At 33.9% G+C, this 20,581-nt stretch overlaps 2 protein-coding genes across 2 annotated transcripts; both read left to right on the forward strand.

Moving 5' to 3' along the window:
• The first annotated feature begins 347 nt into the window (after positions 1 to 347).
• On the forward strand, positions 348 to 2,972 carry LOC133301121 (transcription factor MYB1-like). Its single transcript, XM_061500732.1, has 2 exons — positions 348 to 667; positions 1,906 to 2,972. Exons 1-2 carry the CDS (start codon positions 424 to 426, stop codon positions 2,721 to 2,723), a joined length of 1,062 nt encoding a protein of 353 aa, XP_061356716.1. The 5' UTR covers positions 348 to 423; the 3' UTR covers positions 2,724 to 2,972.
• Positions 2,973 to 16,555: 13,583 nt separating this feature from the next.
• On the forward strand, positions 16,556 to 18,693 carry LOC133301107 (uncharacterized). Its single transcript, XM_061500715.1, has 2 exons — positions 16,556 to 16,947; positions 18,459 to 18,693. Exons 1-2 carry the CDS (start codon positions 16,556 to 16,558, stop codon positions 18,691 to 18,693), a joined length of 627 nt encoding a protein of 208 aa, XP_061356699.1.
• Positions 18,694 to 20,581: the final 1,888 nt, after the last annotated feature.

Below are 20,581 nucleotides of genomic sequence, written 5' to 3' on the forward strand. Positions count from 1 at the left end.
TTATTATCTATAACAGTAATCTAAAAAAAAAAAAATGATCGATGTACGCAACTACGCAATGTTCAATTCGAAATTCTAATTCCAAAGCTGATTTGATTTCTCGCGAAGTGGTAATACGGTATATCACGTTCAATATAAGTGTCAACCAGTGGAGTAGTGAAACTGCGTCGTTTTGATATTGACGCGGCGTATTCCTAGAGGAAGAGGAAAGGGGACATAAGAGTCATTAAAAAAAACCGCCTTACAAAACGGTCAAAAGAAAAGAACCAAAGACATCAGCTAGCGACTGCAGTTGCAGTTAGGCGGTTAGGTATAGTCTCCTGCGTTTCTAGAGAGATAAAGTTAGAGAGAGAGTGAGAGGCACACATTGTGATATCAAACAAACACAACTGACATTTAGCGAAACACAAATCAACAAACCCAATGACCCAACAAGACCAAACCTCCTCGGCCTGCGACGCCGAGTTGTCGGTTGTTGTTGGTGATGGCAGAGTGAAGGGTCCATGGTCCCCTGATGAAGACGCTGTTTTGAGCCGATTAGTAGAGCAGTTTGGGGCGAGGAATTGGGGCATGATCGCTCGAGGAATACCCGGTCGCTCCGGCAAGTCTTGCCGTCTCCGGTGGTGTAATCAGTTGGACCCTTGCGTAAAACGCAGACCCTTCACAGGTATTAAGCCATTAATCTCTATTGTGTGTGCTATGAATGTGATTGGAAAATATTCTACTTGATAACAATCTTTAAGTATATGTTTCTGGAAATAGGGTATTTAAATAGCTTTATTGTTGCTGGATTCTGTATGGTTTCATTTTATTAATATCAGCGTGGAATTGAAGTATATGTTGTTTATTGTGTTTGCAATTGTTAGGAGTTAATGTAAATCTCGTGATATATTATTTTCAGCTAACTTGAGATTTGTTACAGCATGTTATTCCTTTGTATCTCCCTTTTCAACTTGTATAATGATCATTTTAGTTGAAATTTCTGACAACTTTGTGGTTTTATATATCTGCATTGGAATTTCGTAAAGGGTTAACTAATTGTGTAGCTGAAGAACGATATCTATGATCAGACTGTATTTACATCAATCAATGATCAACTTTGCTCTGCTTGAAGAGTCTTATTATACCAGCTTACCTGCAGCATAAAGGAAAAGAAGAATATTTTCAACAAGATTAACATTTGCATACTTGTTCTCTGGTGCATGTGTGTATGAGTTCACAAAGTAATTGGTGGCAAATAACTATATTGCTGAAATTTGGGGCTATCCTTGCTGAAGGTCTGATCAATTTATTGGTGAAATTGTTGATGATTTAAGTTTTAGTTTATGTGAGACACTGAGACTACAACAATGTACCTTTATTTGGTATTTTGACCCACAGCAGAACCGATTCTCCTATATGTCTTCCTACGTTTATATCATTGTTTTCAGTGTGTGATAGAATCTTCCATCTCTTTCTTTTTGAAGCAACAGTGAGTTGGGCAAATTTCTATGCTAGGAGTTCCATAGTTTGGGATTTGGGATAATTGGCCAATTTCTGCTTAGACATTATTAACAGCAATACTGGTCATATTTTGCATTTGGTGTTCATTAAATATGAATAACATGATCAATAATGTTTTGAGCTTGAGGACCTCCATGATGTTGTGCTCCTGCATATGCTATTTGTAGCTTTTATTTTGGAGTCCCAATGAGTTACACGAAAAGAGGTACCTTGATGGTTGATACGTGCCTACTTGAAGCTCATATACAATCATCTGTTATTCTGATTCTTTTCCTCTTGTGAATTCTCCAATTGTATGCTATATATTAAATTGAAGTAAAATTGTCTTTATTTACTTGTCAAATTAATCTATGGTGATGTAATGTGCCTGTAAAAGTCTAATGAAAATTGAATTGCTGACAGAGGACGAGGATCGTCTTATAGTTGCAGCACATGCAACCCATGGAAACAAATGGGCCGCAATTGCAAGGCTTCTTCCAGGTAGAACGGATAATGCTATTAAGAACCATTGGAATTCTACTCTAAAGCGCAGGTGTATGGAGCTGGGAGGATATGTCCCAGCACACATTTATGTTGCGGAAGATGGTAGCTATGAGAAAACAAAGGCATCCTCTGAAGAAACCATGTCCGTTGGTGATATCAATGCAGTGATGAATCCTACAGAAGTTAGAAATGTTGTTCTGGATAATGAAATTAAACAGAATGAAGACAATCCTCCAAAAAAAGATGGTGCTGAACTGGAGGGACATTCTACTATATGTCGGCCGGTAGCACGTGTTAGTGCATTTAGTATTTACAATCCTCCAAGCAGACCAACAACTGAATCTGCCCATTCAAAGATGATCCAAAAGCAGGACCCTTTAATTCAACCATTCAAAGCTGAAGTAGGAGCCTGCAAGTTATTTGATGATGTTGGCTGTGAGCCCATGATTCCATTGCAATGTGGCCATGGCTGCTGTGCAGCAGAGACAGGGAGAATCCACTCTCATGGTTCACTATTGGGTCCTGAATTTGTTGATTATTTGGAGTCAACCTCATTCTCAAGTCATGAATTGCTCTCTATAACCACGGAATTAAACAATATTGCTTGGATTAAGAGTGGCCTTGAGAATCATGTAGCTTGGGAAACTGAAAATACAGCAAACTTGACAAGGGAGATGCAAGAATTGTTATCAAGGCAGATGCCACGACAACCTTTTGCAATGCCTGCGGAAGTTTGATGGATACTTGAGCTTCCTCTTGTGGATTTTTATTTTTATTTGTCTTACAACAGTTTAATCTTACGGCGGAGGGCATTAATGTATTGAGTAACCGTTTCTCTTTGACATGAAGATGCCGAGCACATTTTGATTGTGTGCTCCTGGAGCACACGCTCCTTCCATTAAAAAGGTGGCATTGGATTAAAAAATCATTTTCCTCTCTTCTCCGTACACACATCACATTCATTGTCCGGTTTTGATTGGCTCACATCACAGTCATTGTCCACTTTTGATTGGCTCTTCCCACTAAGTGAGTGGTGCTTCTAGCTTCACGAATAATAACTTTGAAGTACATCATGAACATCTTATTAGAGGTTACAAAATGACGTCAAGTAAAAGCTTTTGATTTGATTTTGATTCAAGGATACTTAAAATAATTGTAAAAGGTGGAAGTATAACCTCTTCTGTGTTATAATTTGTTTGAAAATTTTAGAAACATCGGTTTAGGAGTTAGCATCATGTTGGAAACTCGATTCCTTCAACTTGGCTAAGAAGTCTGTTAGGAGCTCTGCTCTTCAATTAGAGGTCGGTCTGAATCACCAAGTGGGCCAATGCAACGAAAAAACGAAAAACACAGAGGGGAGAGAGAGAAGAACACAACAAATTTTAACGTAGGAAAATCTTTTCCAATGTGAAGAAGTAAAAACCCACATGGCACTAGTCCAGAATCAAACTTTCATTATGAAAAGAATAGGTTATACAAGATCAAACTTCACCAACAATGGTGGTACACTCAAACCTCACCTACAGTGGTGGTTTTCTCTCAAACTTCTCTGAGGAGATATAACACTCAAGCTTCTCCGTAGAGGTGTTCTCCAAATCAAAGTTTTGAGTTTTTCACTCAAAACCCTCAAAAATCTCAGAAGCCAACATTTTCTCTTACCTACCTCTATCCCACAACTAATGTATTTATAAAGGAAGAAAGAGGTTTAGGGTTTTAAAGTTTCTTAAACCCTCGTGGACTTTAGGCTTAGCATTAAGGAGGAAGCCCAACACGTCATCCGAGAGTTCTATCGTTCACTTATTTTCCTAATCTAAAACCTATATCTGAAGCTAATTTGTTTCATATGATAGTTCTATTAAACAATTTTTTTTTTCTTTTATAGAAATTTGGAGGTATTCTCGTTCAACCTCTTTCGGCCATCTTATCCTCGAAATAGAACCTCAAAGATTACCTCCTTATTAAAATAGCGGTTTGCATAGGACAATGCCACGAGAGGAAGATCTATTAAAGAGTCTTTCATAGTGAGTGTAGTGTGCAAATAAATACGCAAAAATTAAAAACGCACTTATAAGTCATAAGCGTGATGTGAAAGCTGAGGAGCACAACACTCAAACACTAGCAAAAGTAGTTGTAGAGAGCAATGTTGTCAAAATCGAGTTTCTACTTAGAAACAGAAGGGAATGGTAAAAACGTAAATCGTAGAAACGACACAAAACGTAAATGTTTACTATTTAAGGTCAAGATACAAAATTATATATATATGCATGTAAAAAAAATATCACATAAGTCATTACTCAAAATTCAATGAATAACTACATATTTAAAAGATATAAATCACATAACTATATAAAACCAGAGTCCAAAAACACACAAAAAAGTTTAACAACGCCTATAACCAAGTTCCACAACATCAAAAGAATAAAGTTTAACAACTCTTAAATAGAAATACAGTGGCCTCGCGTGAGGAATTTTTTTTTTTAAATAGGTAGAAGAAGATATTGTACATTTGATTTGGGGAAATGAAAATAGGGTTTTTTTATTTTATTTTATTAAAAATATAAAAATAAAACCAATCATGCGTTAAAAGTTGACCTGGTTTGATTTTATGGTTTAAATAAAAATGTAAAAACTTGTGTTTCTACCGTTTTTATGTTTTTACACGTAGTTTTTACTTGCGTTTTAAGACGTATCACCTTAGTAAAAACGTAAGTTTTTACATTTTTACACTAATTTTTAACAAAAACAGTAGAGAGATCTTTACATTTAAAAACTATTCATTTTAAAAAAATAAGTTAATCCAAACATTTCAGCATGAGTTAGAGGGATTTTTTTTTTTTGGTACATAGAGGTCTTTTTATGTTTCAGATTTTACAAGATATTTTAAAATTTAAGAAATCTTAAAATATTTAAAAATAAATAAAAGTCTTTAATAGTCACGTCAAAAACATTTATTTTTCTCATTTATCAAATTCTTTAAAAAATCCTAATTAATTAAAACTTTTGGATTTTGAACATTGTTAACAAATTAAAAAGGAAAAATTCCATTTTCATTCCTTGTGATTTCATGGTTTTGAACTTTCACTTCCACTTATTGTGATTACAAATATATATCTCTTAGATCCTTTGTAGTCTTATAAATATAATTTTTTTTGTTTTTCCGAATTTTATTTTATATAATTATGATATTATTAAATAAACTTTTGACAAATTTAATTATTAAAGATTAAATAATAAAATATATTTAAAATTAAAGTATTATTTAAGATAAATTAAAGATGTATTATCAATATTATAACATCATCAAATAAAAATATTAAAAATTAAATAATTTTTGTCTTAAAATTATTTTCAAAATAAAAAAAAAATGAATTTTAAAAATTCATTTTTTTATCTATTTGGATTAAATGCATTAGATGATAGACGTTTGTCTCTCTTAAATAATATTTTTTACATTTTTTAAAAAAATTATTAATTTTACCATAATTTTCAAATAAATAATTTTATATTTTTAAATTTTATTTTTAATAATTAATTTTATAATAATTTCAATTGATACTATAAACTAATATAAAAGAAAATAAATTTTTTTATATGTATTAGATCATAAATATCTAACTGATATTATTTTTAGTTAAAAATAAATAGTAAATTTAAATTTAAAGTAGTTATTCATATTTATGAATATTTTTTTTTACAAAATAATTTTTCTAATTTAACTTAAATAAATTTAAAGATAATATTTTTTATATCTTAAATAATTTTTTTAATTTTAATATAATATAAATAAACATTTATATTTTTGAATAAACAATTTATTTATTAAGATAATGTTTAAATAATTTGTGAACACATTTTTTTTTTTTGGTAGACATGAACATCAAATTTTTATTTTTAGGGAAAAATATTTGTCATACACAATTTTGTGTTATTTTAAATGAAACTGTTATATTTTGATGGGTTTTCATCTTCTCTTTACTACACAATGCTCTCCTTTTCTCTTTCCTCCTAATCTTGTGAATGAGAGAGAAGGTAAAATAATTGATAGTTTTACTTGAAATGACACAAAGTTATATATTTTGTTTTAATCTTTAAAACTTAATTTTAATATAATTTTAATTTTTAATATAATAATATTATAAGATAAAAATTAAGAGATTTTTTTTTGTATATATATAAGACCATCAGATATCTAAAAGATATATTTTTATAATCAAATTGGTCTAAGTGACAAGTTTATGGGACAACAACCAAAATGCTACATTGTTGACAAAAAATTACCTGAATGCCACGATTTGATTTTTTTTTTCCAAAATGCTACATCACCTAACTCGCTAAACACCTGGCGAGTTATGTATGTACATATGGCAACAGGTCCATGGCCACGTAAGACGCTACACAGTATAGCAAGATTATGTAGCAGACAGCTTCTACTATAGTCTACCACGTGGCCTAAAACGCTAGGTATCGTGGCATCTTAGGTGGCCAAAATCGTTGTATAGCCTAGCATGTTACGTGGCAATCGTACAGCCACGCAACGCATTTAGTGGTTCCCACCACTATAAAATCGATCCCCCCTGCCTTTCTCCCGAAAGTAGAATTGGCCTTGAAGGCTGAAACATGCGTGAGGGAAGAACAAAATTTTTCACAAGCGGAACACACATGCATATCAAGATACATACTTTAAGACGTATGTCATACCTTGTTCGTGAAAACTCAAGATGATCAAGATAGGTCTGAAGGGTTCAGACCCTCTAACGTTGATCCACACCACCCGCGTCTAGATACAGGAACTCCTTCCAGTAAGGCCGCCGATTGATCACCACAATAAGGCTTACTATGCGCTCAGTGTGTGATGCAGGAGGCTAGGTAAAAGTGTTTAGAAGAGTGAAGTGTTCTAAGAGAAAACCTCACAAGGGGGCGCATAGATGAGTAGAGAAAGGCTTGACTTTTCACAAAAACCTAAGGAGGAACTAACTATTCATTAAGCACACAAGATGAGTCTTTTAAGTTTCAAAAACAAATCAGATTTTTCTCCCAAAAATCTGATCAAAGTGGCGCCCTATGGGGAGAGAATAAGTGGAGTTGTTGCATTTCAAAAATTGTCAACAACATCCCAGAATATTCTCTTGAGACTAAGTTCAAAACCTAGTCAGAAATCTGATCATGAATCATCATATAATCAGCTATATGGTGCGCCCCATATAGCCTAAAAGGTGACAAGATACATTTGAGTTAGTTGCATTTCAAACTTAAATCAACTCACTCAAATATTCTCCCAACAGACCGTATATCTTCTGGAGCTGATTTTGATGATCAAATCTAGCCAAAATCAGCGCCCCATTATCCTTGGATTATGTCCAAAAGATCTCCTCCTGATATGTTCCAACAAAATCTCATCTTATCCTTTTGTTATGAAACAACTTTTCATAGCCAATTCAAATTTGAATTTCAAATATTTTAATTCAAACTTTCAAACACTTAAACTTTAAATTCAAATTCAAATTCTAAATTCAAATTCAAATTCAAATTTCAAATTTCAAATTTCAAAATTCAAAATTCAAATTTCAAAATTCAAATTCAAAATTCAAAATTCGAATTTCAAAATTCAAATTCAAATTTCAAATTTCAAAATTCGAATTTCAAAATTCAAATTCAAAATTCAAATTTCAAATTCAAAATTCAAAATTTAAACATTTGATAAATAATTTAACTAATTAAATTAATTAGTAATGTCTTGGACTATCCAAGCCCATTACTTTGATCCATGCGCCCTCCACCCTATCTGTGGAGTTCCAAACTACTTCTTGGGCTAATAACAATTGTTAGGCCCAATACCTTTAATGCTAGAGCGTCTAGACAATTAGGTGTTAGTGTGTGACCCATTAGGTCCAACATAGCCACTGACATAAATGGGCTTGGGCCCAATAAGCCCACAACTCATCTAATGACAACATAGAGCACTAGCAATGCTTTGTTGCCCAAGAACTAGTTAGATTAATGACTTGATCATCCTATTACACATATTTGGTTGCCGTATATATTTCCTTTCGTCTCGGTTACCTTCCCATAAAACCTAGGGTAAGGAAGCGTATCAACCCCTACGGTTTAGGGTAAGCTTTATTCAAAATAGGGAATCTTCAATTTACAGACTCTAAAGGCAGATCATCTCATGATCTCTTTTACTATGCATAGATTCCCGAGTCCCTGTAAATGTCATCCTGATTTCTCCGATTTACAGATAACCTAATCTCTCACAGAGATTTGACGAATTCCTTCAGCTTATCACCCTAGCCCTGTGTTCTTTCAGGACAAGCCCAACAGTATACCTATGAGTCTCCATGTTTCAGGAAGACGAGGTGCACAATCAAAGCATGCCTTCCAGAACACAGTCTAGGTAATAACTTCTGGTCTTAGGAAAAACACACCCAAATATAAAGAGACTACTCTAATGATACTCTCTGTGAGAGTTCCTCATAGAGTCTCTTTGTGGGTCTGTTCAGTGCGAGCTATACCCTTATAGGTCCACCCACGACTTTAGCTAAGACATCTCCATATCTGTAGCTCATGAGGTCTTTACCTTGCATCCAAATACAAGTAGATAAGTCGTGCTAGTCTTACCCGAGAGAGTAAATACCTTTTTTGGTCCTCAGAAAATTTCACGAGGCCCGTTTTAGTCCCTAGAAAATAAAAAGGCCCATCGTGGTCCCTCAAAAATTCAAAATGACCCATTTAGTTGAAATCGTGGTCCCTCACAAATTCAAAAAAGAGTCATATTAGTCCTCAAAAGGACTAAAATGGGTCCAATTTAAATTTTTGAGGGACCACGATGGGCCTTTTTATTTGCTAGGGACTAAAACGGGCCTCGTGAAATTTTCTGAGGACCAATAAGAGTATTTACTCTACCCGAGATCACTGATCCTCATTCTCAGTGTCTCTAGACTAGGAACATAAAATTAGGAATAAACATGCAGTATCCTTGAATCCTCATGATCGTGATCTCATCACAGATACTCAAGAGATACCTATTTTATTCCAAGGGGTTTATCCAGTTACTCATATAAATATTAATAGTAATATTGAGACAAAATATGAAACAGGATAAATAGTGATTTTATTTGCGAAAATATAAAAGGTCTACACATGTCCTAATATAATCAAAAGATTGTCTCTAGGACATCCATATACTAACATCTCCCATCGCCCCCCTCCCCCTTGCACATTATCATCCTGTTTCCATTCTTTCTCATAGGTAAGTTTAATTTTTTTCACTACAATTTTGTTTATTGTTTTTATTTTAAATTTTGTTATTTTGTTTAATAGATCCCTTGCACACCAAGTGATTCCCATTGTCTCTCACAGGTTATTTTTTTTTTCACTATAATTTTGTTTATTGTTTTAAATTTAAATGATGTTATTTTATATGATAGATGAGATGATATTTTTTATTAGTATAGGAATTAAATCCTAGGATAGATTATATATTTAGATATTTATTAACTTGCTAGTGTAGAAATTAAACCTAGGATAGATAACATGATTTAAATGTTTGTTGAATGAGTTAGTATAAATAAATCATAGGATAATTTTAATTATTGAATTTTTTATTTTGAAATAAAATGATTTAAGGAAAAATAATATTGGTTTGAATATTTTAGGTTAAAATTATTTAATTTAATTTAATTTAATTGTGTTAATTAATTTAAATTAATATAGGAGTGTTAATTAATTTAATTTAATTTAGTTTATGTTAAGTTAAATTATTTGTAACAGTTAAGGAATTTAATTTAATTTAGGAGTGTTAATGAATTAAATTAAATTTATATTTGTTAATTATTTTTGTTTAACTTAATCTATATTAATTTAAATTATTTTAGAACTGTCAATTACTCATTTTTAGGAGTGTTAATTAATTTCATTTAATTTAGCTTATGTTATGTTAACTTTTTTTGAACTGTTAAGTAATTTAATTTAATTTAGGAGTTTTAATAAATTTAATTTAATTTATGTTTGTTAATTATTTTAGTTTAATTCAGTGTATATTAATTTAAATTATTTTAAAAATATTAATTAATTATTTTTAGGAGTATTAATTAAATTCATTTAATTTAGTTTATGTTATGTTAACTTTTTTTTTGAACTGTTATGTAAGTTAATTTAATTTAGGAGTGTTAATGAATTAGATTTTCTTTATGTTTGTTAATTATTTTAGTTTAATTCAGTCCATATTAATTTAAAATATTTTAGAACTGTTAATTACTTATTTTTAGGAGTGTTAATTAATTTCATTTAATTTAGTTTATGCTATGTTAAACTTTTTTTGAACTGTTAAGTAATTTAATTTAATTTTGTGAGTGTTAATGAAGTAAACTTAATTTATGTTTGTTAATTCATTTAGTTCAATATCGTCTATATTAATTTAAATTAGTTTAGAGCTGTTAATCAATTATTCTTAGGAGTGTTAATTAATTTCATTTCATTTAATTCAGTTTATGCTAAGTTAAAAAAAAATTAACCGGGAAGTAATTTAATTTTATTTAGGAGTGTTAATGTATTAAATTTAATTTATGTCTCTTAATTAATTTAATTTAATTTATTTTATATTCATTTAAATTATTTTAGAACTGTTAATTAATTACTTGTATAATTTTTTGAAATAGATTCGTGGAGTCTCCGTATGATTTGTCGCCAGATTCACCGCTTGGTCGATCGCCCCGTGAGGAGCATGAGCCTGTGTTTCCTGGCTCCCCAGGATCTCCATGTAGCTTCATTCACTGGCTCCATTAGATACCTCTTTCCTGACGTTACAGGAGAAACACATTTCCACATATGTGTGGAATGGCCAGGGCGATCGGCGACTTAGTATCAGACACGTCGCCACATATGACCTGTTGAACATACTTGATGACATCGAGCTGTACTTGAGGTAGGCTGGATTCTATCACGTTGCGCGGCTCTGCAACCACGATGTAAGTATTCATTTATTGTTGTTTTTTTATTAATTTTCATTTAGTTGTACTTATTTGAAAACACCATCCATTTTTATTGTTTCAGATTGACCGTGCCCTTATTTTCGCGTTTGTTGAGCGTTGGCGGCCTGAGACACAGATATTTCACATGGAGCATGGTGAGACGACGATCACCCTAGAGGATGTACACCATTTGTTGGGTTTGCCCGCGGATGGTGATGTTATCTCTGATCGTGCTGGACAGTATGATTGGGGGCAAGTAATATCTGAAAACCTAGGTGTTCAGCCACAGACATATCGTGACATGACGGGTGGTCAAGTGAGCCTTCGGTGGTTGCGCAGCGCTTTGGTCATTATGGCCCGCATGCTGGGGTGGAGGTCGAGCAAATTAGGTATACGCGCGCGTTGATTATACGCATCTTAGGCGGGATGCTGTTTATGGAGACTGCCTCCAATTTTGTGCCCATTCGATTTTTAATATTCCTGCATGAGTTTCTGGGAGCAGACACTTTTAATCTGTTACCGTTTTATCATGATACGAGATTCTGCGGGGATGATCATGGACCGAGCTAGACCACCTTTGTTATGTATGGTGATGCATTATGGACATTTTGATATTTTTTTGTTATCCGGTATATGTATGGTGATGCACTATGGACATTTTGATATTTTTTGGTTATCCTAGTTATGTATGATGATGCACTTTGGACATTTTGATATAATAAAACCCCTACTAATAAATCAACATAGTTATAACACTTACAGATATAATACATATATTGGGAAAATGTTTGCCATCTTTAACATTTTTTCACTCTGACAAAGAGGTGGGACCCACATCTTTAAAACTTTTTCCCTCCACTCTCTCTTCCATGATTTATCTCTTTCTCTCACTTAAAATGACACAACTTTATATCCTATGAAATGATACACATTTTCCCCTATAACATTTCTAAACAACTTTTAACTAATATGTGGTAGAAAACCCAAAATGATCAACATTGCGTAGCTGGGTTCCGCGCAGGACAATTGCGCTTATTATGGCCAACTATCCTATAAAAACAACATCGTGTGCGAGTCATGGTCCCTTCTCGTACGTCCATCTCATTACGTATATGGTTTCTTTTAAGCCTTCCTTTCTGACACCTCATCGACACATCTGGGATTACAATTGGTCCAACACTGGGTGGTATGAATTCCTCATTGTTGATCGGGTACCATTGACCTGAGTATACCTGGCATTGATATGCAGCACTGTAAGCGGGATCAATGTATTGCATTTTATCATGGTTTTGTAGCTGTGAAAGCTGCTATGACATGGTTGCACGGGTACCTAAAGGTAGTAAATTCACCACACTGGCAGGTCTGATCAGGTAATAAAATCAACCATTTCTTACCACCCCAATGAGTACGCTGGTTGTACGTTTCTTGGACCTCAAATCTTGTCTTCTAAGGATCATAACATGTGCAAAATGTGTGGCAGCTTTTTGTTGATTTTCCAAATATGCTTGTTAGAGTACTTTGGTGAACCAGCCCCCCTGGCCTTCTCCTCGCGGGCCTCTTGTCCATATTCAAGAAAGTATTGCACGAGATGCGCGTATATGAGATGAACCAAAGAAGTGATGGGAAGGTTTCTTACGCCCTTGAAAATCTTATTAACACATTCTGACAAGTTCAAGGTCATGTGACCAAACCTTCTATCCTCTGCATCATATGCGATACTCCATTTCTCTTTTAGAATCTGATCTATCCATGCGGCTATTTGTGGACTTGATTATTTTAATTTCTCTAACCCAGCATCAAAATCCAATCGCGAAGTTGTATAACCTGCGTACAATAACAAAGACCGAAGCTTCAAGAAATATTCCACACAAGTTGTGAAAAGTATATGAATAAGTCAAAAATTATACCAAACTTCTTCAATTGCTGCTTCAACATTACATTCTTGAACTTGTGGTTGAAGTTACTCGCAAGATGTCGAATACAGTAAACGTGGTATGGTTTGGGTGGTTGCCAGCCCAGTGTCGTATTGTTGACTGCGGATAGTATGCCTGCATGCCGGTTAGATATAAGACATATGTCTTCTTTTTGTGTCACGTGCATCCGTATTAATGCTAAAAACCACGACCAGTCATTAAGATTCTCCCCATTTACAACCGCAAAAGCGATAAGCAACACGTAATTGTTTCCATCCACAGTTGTTGCAATTAATAGGGTCCCTCGATATTTCCCATACAAGTGGGTACCATCTATTTGGATAACGGGCTTACAATAATTGAAGGCATCGGCATATTGTTTAAAAGTTCAAAAAAACCCCATCGAACACCTTCTGAGATTGATCCAGCCGGTTGTCAACAAAACGATCATTTAAATCCAACTTATAGTCAACCCCAGGCAAAAATCGCAACATATAATCCAATCATCTTGGCAAAAAGGACGTATAATTCATCCCAATCCCCATAAATTTTGACAATTGCCTTTTGCTTTGCCTTCTACGCCTTCCTATGAAACCCATGATTTGTATCTGTCCATTCTTTGATTAGTGATATTTTAACATTGGGTTCTTCCCTTATCTTTTCTGCATGTCATAAAATAATTATTTATTATTAACTTCATTCAAAAATATTAAAATAAAATGCGGACATTTGACATACATAGAATCATTGAACAAATAAAGTTAGAGTCCAGCTGCTTGTGATCTTGAGAAAGAGTATGGTTTACACAATTATGTTGGTTAACCCATATGCCGATAATCCACTCGGTGCTGCCCTTTTTTATGTGTGCTTGCACCCTCCACGGAAAACCGTCGTTGTGATTTTCACACACCATGATCAATATTGTATCACTTTTAGCTACAACGGTTATATGATACTCCGCCATACAAAATTGTTTTATAATCATCTGCACATCATGCTTGTTATCAAAAACCTGGTCTTTATACAGCTCTTGACCCATTTTCCAATTAGGTACTTGTGTTTCATCCATTGCCGACAACTCCAGATCTGGGTGTGCCCAATTGATAGTCGTATAGTAACTTATTTGAGACCAAAAAGGAACATTCTCGTCTCCTGTATCAGCACATATTCGCCACAATCGTTCAACATTGTTACATAAATATAATATTCAATTAATTTTCATGAATTTCGGTTACTAACCTGCCACTGGCGGGTCTTGCCCTCCAACAATGCCCGGTGAAGGAATTGGATGACATATGGCACTGGACGGACATGAATCGAAATTGCCCTCAACATCGGTGTCTAATGAGTCGCTTTCGGGAATAACCCCTTCATTCCTCTGGTCGTCTGGGCTGTCTCTACAGCACGTTAGAGCATACTCATCTTAGGTAGGATGCAATTCAAGTGATATTGGTACCAGTGGTGGAGGTGACAAATATCTATTTTCAGGATTCACCAATGACTCTCTATTCATGTTAATCGACTGAATGGAAGAGTCAGAATGTTGACTGCTTAACTGTCCACCAGCGTCTATTTTCGCATACAACTCAATAAATGTGGAGTCTGGATGCAGTCAAAATGCATCTACTATTAAGGCGATATCTTCATCCTCAACAATCTCCACCGGAACCCAACTTTCTTTACCCGAGGCGCATTGAGTAGTCAAGCGAGAGACAGAGATTGACCAGGTTGTAATCTCAATTTCTTGTATATTGCCTTCTTCAGTTGATTAAAGCTACATCGCGGGCTCATGCGAAATACTTTTGTATCTCCTTAAAAAACTTGCCCATTAGGACCAAAATATTTCCTCTCATTTTATTATACTAATGCAATTAATGAATCATTGTTATCACTCATTTTGAAAAAAATTGGGTGAAAAAAAAACACAACAGAAATTAACTGTTGAGAGAAACGAACCCACACTGATGCATGAAATGGGAGCGAAAGTGGTGTATTTATTAAGCTAAAAACGCTGGACATGTAAAATTCTATGCTGCACAACATGTTCGCCTCGTGTCAAAAAAGCTGACATGTAAAATGCTATGTTGCATAACGTGTTTTACGCGTGTCAAAAAAGTTGACACCTAAGACGCCACGCTGCCTAGCATTTTAGACCACGTGGCAGAAGTTGTCTGCCACGTAATCTCACTACGCAGCGGCTTACGTGGCCATGAATCTGCTGCCACATGTGCACACCTAACTCGTCAGGTGTTGTAGCAAGTTAGGCGACGTGACATTTTGAAAAAATATAATTTCAAATCGTGGTATTAAAGTAAATTTTTGTGAATAGTATAACACTTTAGACGTTGTCCCAGAGTTGGAAACTATAAAAAGTCAAGTAATAGACCGTATATCCCAATTAAAAATAAGTATTAAATGAACACAGAAATTGATATTTTAAAATTTAAAAAATATTTATTTTATTATTTAAATAATTTGATAAATCTAATAAAAAAATTAAATGCTTTTTTACCTTAGTACCCGTATGGTACTCCTTAGCAAGATCCTCTCTTTTTTCCCTGAGCCCTGAAGGAGCTAGATGCCATCTTCTAAAACAAATCCGTATATAAATGGCATTAATTTGAAATTATGTAATCCAGTTAGAATTATGTGTTTATTTTTTTATACAACTATGATACTGATATACAAACTACCCAATCCTTTACCATTAAAATTATGCTTTTGTTGGATCATTGAAAAGACTTGTTTTGCACCAAGGTAGTTATTATGATTTGTATTTGTTTAGTTGCGCCAAGGAAGAATGGGTTCGTGTTCGAGGACAAAAAGCTGAAAATAAATAAGAAAAAGAGGTAAAGAAGACAAAATATTTATGCTTTTGACAATTTTATCTGTCGTGTCCTGAAGCTACAAGAAAAAGCATTTTGGGTCACCATATCAATCATAAGCATCCTCAGTAAATAAATCTGAGACTCTTTTTTCCTTTTTCTGGCATATAATCTCAGACTCTTTTTACTATTCCTTTTACTCTTTCTCTCATCTTCTGCTCTCTTACACTCATGGTTTGGCATCTGGTCCCATCATAGAACCAAATCAGACAAACACTTTTATAATACATATTCTTCTGTTAAAATTATAAAAACAAGCAAGTGTGTTAGTATCATATATTTCTTATTTTAGTGAGTGTATACTGTATAGTATTATTGAAACTTTATCGGAGAAACACAACACCCTACTCATACCAGTTACCATATTCATGTCTCACCCACAAAAAAAGAGAGAGGGGCCCACTCGCTGAGTTAAAGCATGTCATTATGAAGTCATGAACCCCCCCACCCCAATGAAGAATCTAATTTTTTTAACATGGAAACAGGAAAAAAAAATGATATGGGGGAAGACAAACAGTTTTCCTTTTCTTGATTGATAATTTGATATCTCTCATTCGCTGACTCTCCCTTTCCTTCAAGTCATGTCAGGGACTCAGAAGACACAGACCCCTTACCACACTCTATAATGAACTTGTTTGCTTAATGCCTTACCCACTTCACATTTTACTCTTTTCCTCTGCTCCTTTTTGTTGAGGTTCAGCATAAAAACTGCGACTTTTTGTTCTAACCTTGTTGGGTATTAATGATCTCTGCCCGGTGGAGCCATATTATTACATGAAGATTCTCAACTTGGGTATTTAAAATGTCTGTTGCAGAGGACAAGTCTGGCGTTGTTGTTGTTGTTGTTGACATTGACATTGACATTGACAATGGTTGTTCTCGGAGCGAAGGGTGTTCTGAGTCAGATGAGGAGCAAAGGTCTTCGCAGGAATCTGGTTCCGAGATTGTGGGAATGTCTGAAAAAGAGAGGGGATCCTCTGTGTCTGAGTGCTGTGTGGTATCTGTGGATGTGGATCTGAAGGCACATTTTGCTAAGGTGGAGAGGGATTGCAGGATTTGCCATCTCAGCATGGATATGACCAACCATAACCATGAATCTGGGACTCCCATTGAGCTGGGATGTTCTTGCAAAGATGATTTAGCTGCTGTCCACAAACAATGTGCTGAGGCTTGGTTCAAGATCAAGGGTAACAAGTAAGTGTATTGTGAAGAAAGGGTTTTGCTTTCTTGCTTGTTTCTATGCTGTGTCTGGGTAAACTATTGATCTTCATGCTCTTGGTGTAGTTAATTTGTGAGATTGGTTCTGGTAGAATAATTGCTTGATTTTGTAGTTTTTGTTGTTGTAGTAGTGATTGAGTATCCACTATTTAAGGCACTCAGGTGACATGCTCACTAGTCACCATGCTTTAATTTGAGGCATAGATAGTCTTTTTCATAAGGAGAACTAAATTGAGCTACGCTATTACAAAAAAGTGTTTAAATAAAGATGAAAAGTTTTTTTTTTTCTTTGGTTAAGAAAAAAGGAGACAATTAAGAGGAAGTAAAAACAATTTGCTGTGTGTAAATCATTATGTGTACATAATTTTTTGTATAATTTTATGACTTTTCCATCATAAGCTCTCAAATTGATTCCCTCTTGGAAGGTTGGATTGTTGCAGAAACAGTTTAGTCATTTATATGTTTATTTATCGCAGGTGCTTTTATGATGGATAGCAAGCGGAGAATTGCTCTAATAATTGTCAAACTGTACTTAATCCAGTTGTGATTTGATCTGGCCTTTCCTTACTGGTTACAAGTAAATTGAATAAACTGCTGGCAAGTTTGAAAATTGGATATATGCCATTTATTTTTTTTCCTGTTATTCTTTATTTGTCATTTTGGTTTGTAGTTGAGCACTCTGTTCTGTAATCTGTGATAAGAAGCCTGAAGGACAAGATCCCCATTTGCTGGTCATTTTATTTAATAGGCTGGCCAATTATCATATACAAGTTGGACCAATGAAAAAGTAATATCTTTGTTAATATTTTGCAATCCTTTTGGTGCCTTTTCAAGCTTTGGGATTATAAAAGGACTATTGAGTTTTTACTTAGTTATCAATTTACAGACCCTACTGTGTGTGTCAATTGTTTTTCCTTAGCCACTGTTGTACCCCACAAAACACAAGAGGGGACAATAGAAAAGATGCCTACACGAAAGAACAGGAAGTAGTTCTGTAGGTCAATGATCATATGCTGTTGTTTGTTTGTGAGATTATATATCTAAAACTTAGACTGATTCATGTGGATTTGGTATGAAAGCATCTCGGAAACTCTTGTTAGCTGAAATGCTTGGAAATAGGTTTGTTCGATTCATATGGCTTTACTTGTTTTTTGGTAAAAAAATGCCTCAATATCAATAATTTTCTTCTAAAAGATGAATTCATGATAACAGTGGTTTCAAGCATGTACATGATTTTAAACAGTTCTTGCATGTGCTTTTGATTGGTACTTAAGGCCAAGGGGAGAAAAGTTTATTTTAAAGAAAAAGGGCTCAAATGTTTGTCAGAATCATTTAGGGAACTTTAATGGATAGGCTGTTTCTGAATCCATTACCTTCCTTTGTGAATAGTGTATTGCTTCTGTGTTTAAATTTCTTATAAAATTTACTGCTTTTATTTTTCACTTTTTTTGGTGATAACTATTATTTCTTGCTTGTACAATTAACAGAACTTGTGAAATCTGTGGATCCATTGCACGCAATGTAACTGGTGTAGTTGAAGTTGAAATGACAGAACAATGGAATGAGGCAAATGATGCCTCCATGGTACCACCAACTGGACCAGCCCCCCCTACAGAAAGTCGAAATTTCTGGCAGGGTCATCGGTTCTTGAATTTCCTTCTTGCATGTATGGTCTTTGCCTTTGTCATATCCTGGCTTTTCCACTTCAATGTGCCCTCATGAAATCCTGTAACTTCAGGATAAAGCAGGTAAGATGATTGAGGGTTATTTGACAAGCCTATGGCCCTTAACACAGGTACCATACTCAATACCTGTCTGTATCTCCTTATCTTGATTGGAGCTGTGTTTTTGTTTACATTATATGATGTTCATGTAAGCTCCACTGTGGCTGACTACAGTAAAATTTTTGCTGTAATACTGTTGATCCTATTTTTCACAACCTAGAATAGTATCATGGACGGTTATAACTTTGTTTCCTTACCTTAATGTTTCTCTCATTTTAGTCTTCTCATCTTGGTTATCTCCATCATGTATAAAATGTATGAAAATGAATGGTATCATCTTTGTTTCTGTAACGACCCGAAAAAAATAAAACAAAGGAGTCGCCACCAATTTTATTTACTTTGGAAAAATTGGAAAACCTCTTATTGCAAACTGGTCTTTAAAACTTTAGATCAAAGGTTCGGGAGTCTAATTACGCGCAGGGAAGGGTGAAAACTTAATCCCACTGCACCCCTGACACATCCGTTAAAAAACGATTACCTAGAATTAATTGTGCGAATTATTAATAACTTTTAAAAATATTTGCTTCATCCCTTAAAATAAATATGATTATTTAATTAAGAAAAAAGAAGACTAAAATTATTAAAATTTTATTTTAGCTTGACGGAAAAAGTTCCTCTCCGACGTATCCTCCGGTGCAGTGAAGAATTCAAAGCTACGTCGTTCTTAATAAAATATTTGTGTGTTGATTCATTTTAATTTTGAAAAAAAAATCATTTGATTATATTCGACGTTCCCGGATTACCAGGTTGTCCCAACCAAAATGATCCGAGCAAGACGTAGGATTAACAAGCTGTCTCAACTCAGCTAATCCGTAATTTTAGAATTATAATTTTATTATGAGTCATGGATCACCAAGTTGTCCCAACCAAAGTGACCCAAAACACAAAAAACGTCGGGTTAACAAGTCGTCACGACTCAGTTGACTCCCATTTTATTTAATGATAAATTAATCTTCTTTATTCTTTATCTTCTAAATTAATCTAAGATCAATAATTTTAAACAAAAATTACAATTGTTTATTTGTTCATTGATTACTGCTAGACAGTCTAAAATCACCGTATTGTCACAATCAAAATGATTCTAAAAAATAAAGGGATTAATGATATCAAAAAGAGTGAAAATAAAAATAAAATAGAAAAAAAATAAATAAATAAATAAAAATATAAAAATGTAGACTAAAAAAAGCACAAGAAACATCGCTCATCTTTCCTTCTTCTTCTTCTTATTATTATTATTTTTTAAAATGATAGCTTAAAATATGTCCACGAACTACACCATATGCTAGATAAGGGATGAGTTTAGCTAAAATATGTTAAAAAGAGGTGCAGTAACATAGTTTCATGGGTTGAATTAGATCAAAAGAAAAAAAACAAAAATGTAGTTTGAGCCCATAGCTTAAAGTTACTATTTACATTAAATAAGTGATAAAAAAATAAGAAAATAAAACAAATCTAATTCATTCATCGATAAACCTGCAATCTAAGAATTCTAGTGCTAACGAATTTAAGAATATCAAGTGGTTGTGTTCTTGCATATCAGTAAACAGACCAAAGATTTTTTTTTTAGAAGTCCCTGACATAGACAAAACGAAAACGTAGAGCGAACAACTACATATAGACAAGACCAACAGAAATTCTTTTACACCTAAGCCAATTCAGCCTCCAACTTTTTCCTTTTACTTCTTAGAACAGAACAGACACATATAAACTTGGGGAACATCTAATAAGACTAACTCAAATCATCAGAAGGATTAACAACTACATACACCATATTTTTATTTGTTAACTCACATTAGACATAATAGTTGTGAAAAGAAAAACGTGAT

This window comes from Gastrolobium bilobum, unplaced genomic scaffold, assembly GCF_033153095.1.
Source record: "Gastrolobium bilobum isolate Gb01-03AN ecotype WA unplaced genomic scaffold, APGP_CSIRO_Gbil_v1 utg10099, whole genome shotgun sequence".
In the NCBI taxonomy this organism is placed as follows: domain Eukaryota; kingdom Viridiplantae; phylum Streptophyta; class Magnoliopsida; order Fabales; family Fabaceae; genus Gastrolobium; species Gastrolobium bilobum.

Bases quoted from the DNA above. Each gene is read 5' to 3' on its own strand.
- LOC133301121 (XM_061500732.1), top strand. From the start codon at position 424: ATGACCCAACAAGACCAAACCTCCTCGGCCTGCGACGCCGAGTTGTCG. The intron at 668-1,905 runs GTATTAAGCCAT...AATTGCTGACAG, and splicing joins AAAACGCAGACCCTTCACAG to AGGACGAGGATCGTCTTATA.
- LOC133301107 (XM_061500715.1), top strand. From the start codon at position 16,556: ATGTCTGTTGCAGAGGACAAGTCTGGCGTTGTTGTTGTTGTTGTTGAC. The intron at 16,948-18,458 runs GTAAGTGTATTG...TACAATTAACAG, and splicing joins TTCAAGATCAAGGGTAACAA to AACTTGTGAAATCTGTGGAT.